Source organism: Oncorhynchus mykiss, chromosome 11 (genome assembly GCF_057628025.1).
Source record: "Oncorhynchus mykiss isolate SJ-2025 chromosome 11, ASM5762802v1, whole genome shotgun sequence".
NCBI lineage: Eukaryota > Metazoa > Chordata > Actinopteri > Salmoniformes > Salmonidae > Oncorhynchus > Oncorhynchus mykiss.
In genome coordinates this window covers 9,697,168-9,707,356 of record NC_143032.1, presented here as the reverse complement: position 1 = coordinate 9,707,356, position 10,189 = coordinate 9,697,168, and the positions used below count along the sequence as shown (strand labels likewise).

Genomic DNA, 10,189 nt, shown 5'->3' with positions numbered 1-10,189 from the left:
TTCAGTTGTAGGAAAGGTTTGAATAATAGATTCAGCTGTAGGAAGGGTTTGAATGATAGATCCAGCTGTAGGAAGGTTTTGAATGATAGATCCAGCTGTAGGAAGGGTTTGAATGATAGATTCAGCTGTAGGAAGGGTTTGAATGATAGATCCAGCTGTAGGAAGGGTTTGAATGATAGATCCAGCTGTAGGAAGGGTTTGAATGATAGATCCAGCTGTAGGAAGGGTTTGAATGATAGATCCAGCTGTAGGAAGGGTTTGAATGATAGATTCAACTGTAGGATGGGTTTGAATGATAGATTCAGCTGTAGGATGGGTTTCAATTACAGATTCAGCTGTAGGAAGGGTTTGAATTATAGATTCAGCTGTAGGAAACTTTTGATTTAGGGGAGTGGCTGAAAGTGCAGAGCAATCCCGTAATAAATCGAGGCAACCCGTTAGCCTATAATATTATCATGACATAATAAGAATATTGTTGACACATTGGTTCTATTACATCAGAAGTCCCCACCCTCTGCCCCGTCTGCCTGTGCTTCTGCCTCTGCATGGCTTGCTCTTTTAGGCTTTTAGGCTTGGTGTCTGTAAAGCACTTTGTGACAACTGCTGATGTAAAAAGGGTCTTTCTAAAATACATTTGATTGATTACAATTTGATTATAAGGTGGAGCCAAGACATGCTGTAAAGTGCCATGTAAAGAAAATATCTATGCCGTGCTGGCGTGGGTTGGCATGAATCAGGCTTAGTGAATTAAAATGATCAGGCTTAGTGAATTAAAATGATCAGGCTTAGTGAATTAAAATGATCAAAATGATCAGGCTTAGTGAATTAAAATGAGCAGGCTTAGTGAATTAAAATGATCAAAATGATCAGGCTTAGTGAATTAAAATGATCCAAATGATCAGGCTTAGTGAATTAAAATGATCAAAATTATCAGGCTTAGTGAATTAAAATGATCAAAATTATCAGGCTTAGTGAATTAAAATGATCAGGCTTAGTGAATTTAAATGATCAAAATGATCAGGCTTAGTGAATTAAAATGATCAAAATGATCAGGCTTAGTGAATTAAAATGATCAAAATTATCAGGCTTAGTGAATTAAAATGATCAAAATGATCAGGCTTAGTGAATTAAAATGATCAAAATGATCAGGCTTAGTGAATTAAAATGATCAAAATGATCAGGCTTAGTGAATTAAAATGATCATAATTATCAGGCTTAGTGAATTAAAATGATCAAAATGATCAGGCTTAGTGAATTAAAATGATCAAAATGAATCAGGCTTAGTGAATTAAAATGATCAAAATGATCAGGCTTAGTGAATTAAAATGATCAAAATGATCAGGCTTAGTGAATTAAAATGATCAAAATGATCAGGCTTAGTGAATTAAAATAATTAAAATGATCAGGCTTAGTGAATTAAAATGATCAGGCTTAGTGAATTAAAGTGATCAGGCTTAGTGAATTAAAATGATCAAAATGATCAGGCTTAGTGAATTAAAATGATCAGGCTTAGTGAATTAAAATGAGACGAGTATTTTCTGTAGGATAACATAAACATCCATTACATAATATAGTTTTAATTCATTAAAACTCCTCAGTTAACAATATACCTTATATTATTAACCAAATACCCTATGATTTGTAAACACAAGCTATCCTTCCAACAACCGAAGCTTCTCTTTAATGTTCCTCGGTGGGTTCTCTCTTTTTTATTCTCCTGAAAAATTATTTTTTATTAATCAAGAAATATATCATTTTAGATATTTGAATTAAACAATTAAACATTCTCAATTTGATAATGTATGTGTAGCCTACAGTAAAACAAAAAAATGTAAGCATGTTTTAAATATGTTTTAAAATATTCTGTAACAAAATATTCAGGGAGAAATTAGACCTAAACTATTTTATTGTATAATTGTTTCATCGGGTCATTAAAGTTCTTGATCTGATGCAATGTCACCTAAAAAGCTAGCAGGGCCTAAAAGACAATGTAATGAAATGAAATGAAATAAAAAAAACACTTTTCATGTCACCATTGGCTGAATTTGTTGTCCATTTGAGTCTAGTGGGCGGCAATGACTAATCTCGACCAATCGTGTTGCCATCCCCTTCGCAATGATGGCGTTGAGAGAGCTGTCATCGCTGGAAAAATCTTTAGGATTGAAAAATCCTAACAAATACAGTACTCAGGGGGACAAGAAGGTGAATTTGCCATCCAATGGTTTCGGTCACAGTTATCTATATGTGCCAGGTATTATAGACCTTACCACATGAACAGTAGGTTAAAAAGAGTAGCGAGCACATGCTACTCTACTGTCCTTAGAAAAGCTAGCTAGCTAACAAGATAATGTCCGTAGCTTTAGCAACTATTTCATCTTCTACTTTTAGCGAATGCAGGTCACTTAGGAACAATGATGTGTAATAAATGTGTAATAATCATCGTTTCAGATCAAATGTGTTGTCATTAGCCAGTTTACGTTAAGCTAAAATTGAATGCATCTGCTGTCTGGCCAGATAGCTAACGTTACATGCCATGTGGATTGCTTTTTGGGTTGCCAACATATCTTGCTGCTACTACTAAACGTATTATAGCTAATTTCACTGAGTGTTCAGTACTAGTTCTGCCTCAACAGCCTTCATTGCAATGCTAGAAACAAACAGACATACTGTACCACATGGGGTAGTGCCAGTGCGTGTGTTGTTGTTTAGAAAGCTAGCCAGCTGTGCAAATGACTTGAGCTAGTATGCAACTAGCGCTTAAATCGTGTCTCTAACAGGATGTTGACAAGTAGTTACAGGGTTGTCGTTTTATTTCTTGTGTCCATAATTCCTATCAGGCTCTTAGTGTGCCCAATAATGTTTGTACCATGTTTTGTTCTGCTACCATGTTTTGTTGTTTTGCTACCATGTTATGTTATTGTATTAGGTCTCTCTTTATGTAGTGTCGTGGTGTCTCGCTTGTCGTGATGTGTGTTTTGTCCTATATTTAATTTTTAATCCCCCCGTCCCTGCATTAGGCCTTTTGGTAGGCCGTCATTGTAAATACGAATTTGTTCTTAACTGACTTGCCTAGTTAAATAAAGGTCTAAAAAAAAAAGTGTACTGTGTAATGCACACACATTCTCTTTCTCTCCCACCCAGGTACCCGTGCTCCACAGTAATAATGGCCCAGCTCTGGTCGGCTTGGTGACCATCGCCACTCACCTGGTCCAAGAGGCCAAACGGCCCGAGTTACTGGGTGGGTCAGCAGAACACAAGGCTTTAGTGCAGCAGTGGCTGGAGTACAGGCTCACCAAAGTGGATGGATGCCACAAAGACGATATCAAGACCATACTGAAGGTAGAGGCCCAGAAACAATAGTGAAGATTCTTCAGTATTAGAAAGTCAAAACATTTTAAATATCTTCCTCTTGCAAGTTAGTCAGTTTTATTGTAGTCTCTTTGTCAAATGAAAATGTGTACCGCTACCCACTGTTTTTCATGAGAAGTCCCTTCTACCCTTGTGGGATAGAGAGGCTTGGTGAGCTGTGTACGGAGAGGGTCTAACAGGGCCTTGGAGAAGCCCCTGAGCAAAACTGTCCAATGTTCTGCCAGCAGGGGCCAGACTGACAGTGTGTGTGGCTCATTAATGCGAGGCGACATGAATCAAGACGGATGTATGGCCCTTCAGTGACATGGCCGAGACAGGCAAAGCAGTGGACAACAATAAAAGTCTTTAATGGGGGCCGCTGTGGCTGTCGACAGCGTGAAAGAGATACGAAGCCATCGATTGGCCGGACAGGCGCCTTTCGCCACTTTTAAATCCTCCTGTGTGTGTCACACGTTTTAGTTTATCTGATTATGCAGAATGTTAGATCTGATTTCAATAGTTACTCTGATACTACGGTACGGTATGGTGATACTACGGTGCCGGTATGGTGATACTACGGTGCCGGTATGGCGACACTATGGTGCCGGTATGGTGATACTACGGTGCCGGTATGGTGATACTACGGTGCCGGTATGGTGATACTACGGTGCCGGTATGGCGACACTATGGTGCCGGTATGGTGATACTACGGTGCCGGTATGGCGACACTATGGTGCCGGTATGGCGACACTGTGGTGCCGGTATGGTGATACTGCGGTACGGTATGGTGATACTACGGTATGGTATGGCGACACTATGGTGTCGGCGTGGTGATACTACGGTGCCGGTATGGTGATACTACGGTGCCGGTATGGCGACACTATGGTGATACTACGGTGCCGGTATGGCGACACTATGGTGATACTACGGTGCCGGTATGGCGACACTACGGTGCCGGTATGGTGATACTACAGTGCCGGTATGGCGACACTATGGTGATACTACGGTGCCGGTATGGCGACACTACGGTGTCGGTGTGGTGATACTACGGTGCCCGTATGGTGATACTACGGTACTAAACTCCTATCGTCCTATAAAAAAAAGACTTTATGTAAAGTTGGCCAGACTGACAGTGTGGATCGCTTGCAAAAAAACAAAGGAATGTTACTTTAGGTGAAAACATGATGCTGTTTGTTTCTACCATTGGGACTGTTTTCCCCTCACTAGGGTAGATATGGTCATGGTGCTATAACCCACAGCCTTTCAGCAGCAGGGAGGTCTGGTGGCCCCAGGGAGGTCTGGTGGCCCCAGGGAGGTCTGGTGGCCCCAGGGAGGTCTAGTGGCCCCAGTGACTGCAGCGATATCAGAACTCTCGGGCAGAATGTGGTTAGGGTGGAGGAGCAGAGCCCAGGTTCTGATGTCCATGTGGGGGTGATGGTGGAGATGGGGGTGGGGGGGTAGTCTCTTGTCCGCCTGCGCCTCCAGCTGTAGGGAAGGCAGGGATCTGATTGTGACGGAGGAGTCTGTCTTCATGCCTTGCTTGGCAGCACACACTGCACAATAACTCCATTAGCCCTCAAGACACTGTATGTGCAGTGTAAGTGCTAAAGATGGTCCCATCCCTTGGGACCTGCATAACCACACACACATACACAGCCTCCTTGCTCAGCCCATCCAAAGCCTGGATTTGGGGAAGGTTCATTAGATTTGCAGGCGCCCGTGTAAGTCAGGAAAGGAGTGAGCCACTTGTAAGGCATCTGCACTAGCCGGAGTGGCCAGAGTTGTGGGGATGGCGTGCCACGGCAGGCTGATATTCCCCTTTCGGGTTGTGCATTGTTCACGTACAGATACCGAGCTCTCCACCCTTACGTCCCAGATATATAGGTTCAATAAATCTCAGGCCTGAGTTGGCTCCACCAGCCACAGCTCTCGTCTTGTATTTCAACTCTCTTTGACTTTTGAAGAAGTGTATTTGAATATTTTGCCTTTTACTGTGGATATGTCATTATCACACCTATCACACTGGGAGAGTAATTGTTATTGTTATTGAGACGTGTCGGGAGTTTCTCACTCCGGCTTTTACTGTTCAAATACATGTTATGTGGTTGATGAACTTTGTTGGTTAACTTTTATTGAATCTAATGTCTAATTAGGTGATTATGATAAAGAAATACTAAGTTAATGTCATGAGTTACATTGTAGTGATTATGTGACCTGCAGTGTTCAAGATGTTTATAGGTGTTTGTCTCTATTGTGGATCTTTGAAATTCTGTTTTTAAAAAATCAAGCAATTCTGATGAACTTAATGATGAAATTTTTATTTTATTTATTTTCTCATGCAGGACCTCAACAGCTATCTAGAAGACAAGGTTTACTTGGCAGGAAATCAGTTCACCCTCGCCGACACACTCATGTACTACGGAATCCATCACATCATCGTAAGTCTAGCGTCCAATAACCAAACAGAGCCGACTTCAGAGTTGAACTTAAAAGGCGTTTTGGCAAACGGAGCTCACAATTAAGAGTCATACGGTTAAAGGGCATGGGAGAGAGAACTTGACACAAGCCCCAAATAAATAAAAAAGAGGTGCAAAGTGATGTCTTTAGTTCAGGCCAAGGAAGAAGTTTGTCGGCCCCGGAGGCTGACGCAGAGAGACGGGATCACATGTTGAGAAATGTCAGCGGATGTGGCGGAGATGGATCCTTGCCACCAGACACAAGGGAGTCAGTTTAGTTTTTATCATGGCGGTTAACCTCAGGACAGAGGTCACTCAGCAGCCTAGGTCCTCATTGTATTTGTTAGATGTACAGTCATGGGAGGGCTATTGTAGCTACTGAATCCAACTGGTATGATTCTAGACTCTGTTTCAGGGACGGTATAGCTAGCTTAGACCAGGTTTGGACAGCCTCACAATGAACCTGAAATGGGATGGTCTAATATGTTCACTTTAGTAAGGTGTTATTATTGTGTTCAGCTAAAAAATGACTTGTTTTTGTGGGAAAGAGATGTGAGTTAGTAACAAGCAGAGCTGCTGCATTAGTTTGGGTATTGGCTAGCTAGCCAGCAAGATGCATTTGCAAAATAATTGGTGGTTCAAAACATTGCTGTAGTGTCACAGTAGTGTCATTCTCAACCTTTTAGCAATGGCAAATGGAAATACTGTTAGGAGGGATGGCGACACGAACACTTTCCAAGAAGTCTATTGGTCCTCTTTGTGGACAGTGTGCAGATCTGCATCTCTGCTAACATTGTTTAAATTTGTAACAAACACTAGTTCATATGAAGGACCACCCATTTAAAGGAAACAATGGCAGATGTGTACAGCGAAGTATGGAGCATCAGTGGAAACAAGGAATGTCTCCCCCCTCTCTCTCCCAGGTGGACCTGGCCATCCAGGAGAAGGAGAAGCACGTGAATGTGACACGGTGGTTTGACCACGTCCAGCACTACACCGGTGTCCGGCACCACCTACCCCCAGTGGTGGTCCTGAGGAACAGAGTGTACACCAGCAGCCACCACTGAGGTCTTAGGCTGGCTGCCAGGATGTTCGAGGGCCGGCGTGAGGAGTACACAGGCGTGTGCTGACGTCTCAACATACCTAACACCACTGTGGGCCCCCTCCCTCCGTTGCCTTGGAGACATGCGGTTATTTTTTCCCCTCTGAAACCCCAGGCGAATAACACATGCAATGGAGAAAATGATCACAAAGAAGACGGATGGTTTGTTTTTGTGTGAGTTGGTTGTTGGGAGTCTATAGTCGTCAGGGTCAATGTGCAGGGATGCCTCTTTTTCTCGTAACCTGAGCCTTGAATGTGATAAAGTATTATTAAAAATTACAAATGACTTATTCGTTTTACTATGTCCGTTTTAAAGAAATCCCTGCTATTGCGTTTTTCAATGTATTAACATTTTCTTCAAACAAAACAAAATATGTCCAGTCCGCCCGACTGTGTGTTCAACTATGTAATCATCATCCTCCACAGTTGTCCAGTCCACTATCAACTTTCCGCCCTCATGAATTTAGTCTTGTTTCTCAAGCTGCTGCCTCTGCTGTTCCACCAGCAGTGTGGGCAGCAGCCTCTAGCTCAGTCACTCGAATCAGTCCGTGTGTTGACGCTGAGGGGGCAGAGGGCACACTACCAGCTGCCATAGAGGCTCCAGTGCTCCTCTGTCCAACGTCAGAGCCCTGGGTGACAGCCACGCATTGTCATTTCACCCTCTTACCAGGGGGCGGGAAATCCTTTTGTGACAACATCCGAGCGACAATACACAGTCAAACCACTCACACAAGCAGACTGGATTTAGCCATTAGCTCTGAAAATCACAGCTAATATACACTACATGATCAAAAGTATGTGGACACCCGCTTGTCGAACATCTCATTCCAAAATCATAGGCATTGATATGGAGTTGGTTCCCCCTTTGCTGCTATAATAGCCTCCATAGGCTTTCCACTAGATGTTGACATTTTGCTGCGGGAGCATTAGTGAGGTCGGGCACTGATGTTGGGCGATTTAGGCTGGGCTCACAGTTGTTCCAATTAATCCCAGAGGTGTTCGATGGAGTTGAGGTCAGGGTTCTGTCCAGGCCAGTCAAGTTCTTCCACATCGATCTTGACAAACCAGTTCTTTATGGACCTCGCTTTGTGCACAGGGTGCTGAAACACAAAAGGGCCTTACCCAAACTGTTGCCACAAAGCTAGAATGTAATTGTATGCTGTAGCGTTAAGATTCCTCTTCACTGGAACTAAGGGGCCCGAACCATGAAAAACAGCCCCAGACCATTATTCCTCCTCCACCAAACTTTACAGTTGGCACTATGCATTGGGGCAAGTAGCGTTCTCCTGGCATCCGCCAAACCCAGATTCGTCCATCGGTCTCCCAGATGGTGAAGTGTGATTCATCACTTCAGAGAACGCTTTTCCACTGTTCCAGAGTCCAATGGCGGTGAGCTTTACACCACTCCAGCCGACACTTGGCATTGTGCATGGAAACCCATTTCATTAAGCTCCCGAAAAACAGTTCTAGTGCTGACGTTGCTTCCAGAGTCCGTTTGGAACTCGGTGGTGAGTGTTGTTTCCGAGGACAGGTGATTTGTATGTGCTTCTTCACTCGGCGATCTCGTTTTGTGAGCTTGTGTGGCCTGCCACTTTGTGGTTGAGCCGTTGTTGCTCTGAGACGCTTCCACTTCACAATAACACTTACAGTTCACCGGGGCAGCACAAGCAGGTTATGTTGGAAAGGTGGCATCCTTTGACGGTGCCACGTTGAAAGTCTCTTGAGCTCTTCAGGAAGGCCATTCTAATGCCAAATGTTTGTCTATGGAGATTGCATGACTGTGCTCGATTTTATACACCTGTCAGCAACGGGTGTGGCCGAAATAGCCAAATCCACTCATTTTAAAGGATGTCCACATACTTGTGTGTGTGTGTGTGTGTATATATATATATATATATAGTGTGTGTATATATTGGATATAATCACAGCGTTTGCACAACAAAAGAGTCGTTGGCTTTCTTAATTGTGGTAACTTAATCCGGTGTATTAAACTGCCAACTGGTTTGAGTTGTTTCACTTTCACCCAGCCTGTGTTTTGTCATGTAAACCCTGTTTACCTTTCTCCAGGTTTTATATGATCATCTTCCCTATAAGCCTTCCTTATAATATGTATACTGCTTTAACGCTATGGTTTATGTTATTAAAGTCTACTGAAAGTTGTCCTGTGCCAATAAAAAAAACAAAGGGAAGCAAAGAGGACAGTTGTCTCATTTGGTTCTTTTAATCAATTTGTTTTTCACATTTTGTTGGTCATTCGACACATTCGGTTTTTATTTTTAAATTTGGTGGTTCATCATCGAACAACAAAGTGCTGTGTGTTCTGGAAAGTGTAAACTTGTGAAAGCAAACACATCCCCGCAGTCATTTGAGCAGGCCTTGTGACTAGATTAGGAAGAACATTGCACTACTACACCATAATAGAACCACTGTCCTGTTGTTTATTTCAGTCCCATTGAGATATCATCACTGCTGCTGAAGAGAGGCTTATAGCACAGCATGTCAACTTTTATCTTTGACCTGTCGCCAAGATTGAGGAGACTGAACTTAAAGACTTCAGTTTTATGAGTGTATTCACTTGAAATTAGTCTTTCTGAAGTTGTGTGTGTGCTGACTAATGCTGTACTGTAGAAATGGCAGTGGCATAAGGTCTTCCAGCTTTGCAGCCGATGATCAAACCAAAGTCCAAACAACCCTGGACATGAAGCCACAGCGGGTATCCCAGACAGCCCAATTAGTAAGACCCTCTCCTGGTCATCTGAAGACTGAGGTGCACCTCTCTACAGGGGTGGACTGCCACAATGAGCTCACATTTAGATATTTCCCTCCTGGCAACGGAGGCAGCCTTAATTTCCCCCACCCCCTGGTCCGTGATAGTTCAGGGGTCAATTGGCGCGGTGGATCAGCTAGGGTTCACTGGTGATTTCAGCTCTCACCAGGAGTCTATCTCTCAGTGTGTGGTCCGGACCAGACGTCAGCTATCACTCTCTCGTCTTCACTGCCACGGGAGGTTTCATTGTGGGAAGGGCATGGGTACAGAGTTCAGGTCCAGGTGGGGTAAAGTCTTATCTGAAGGACCACACCTCTGTTGGGAGTCAACTTTTAAACTGTAGGTAGGAATGCCACGTTCCACAGGTCAGGAAGTAAATGGTGCCATGCAGAACTTGTAAAAAAAAAAAAGAGGGGAAGCTCTTTCCCACAGATTCAGGCGGTTTCCAGTAGCTGGTTCCTTAGTACCATCTCCCTAATGTGCGGCAAACGTGTGGAGTATTCACGTCACATAACG

The 10,189-nt window shown here is 43.3% G+C and overlaps 1 protein-coding gene across 2 annotated transcripts; it reads left to right on the top strand.

Annotated features, from left to right (window-relative positions):
* Window positions 1-2,068: 2,068 nt before the first annotated feature.
* Window positions 2,069-9,100, top strand: LOC110535242 (eukaryotic translation elongation factor 1 epsilon-1). Of its 2 annotated transcripts, none has more exons than XM_021620120.3 (4): window positions 2,069-2,202; window positions 3,142-3,339; window positions 5,691-5,786; window positions 6,728-9,100. In XM_021620120.3, the coding sequence occupies exons 1-4, from the start codon at window positions 2,116-2,118 to the stop codon at window positions 6,869-6,871; spliced, it is 525 nt and encodes a 174-aa protein (XP_021475795.3). In that variant the 5' UTR covers window positions 2,069-2,115; the 3' UTR covers window positions 6,872-9,100. The 2 variants fall into 2 exon arrangements, with proteins under 2 accessions (XP_021475795.3, XP_021475796.3); XM_021620121.3 differs by having other exon boundaries at window positions 2,092-2,251.
* Window positions 9,101-10,189: the final 1,089 nt, after the last annotated feature.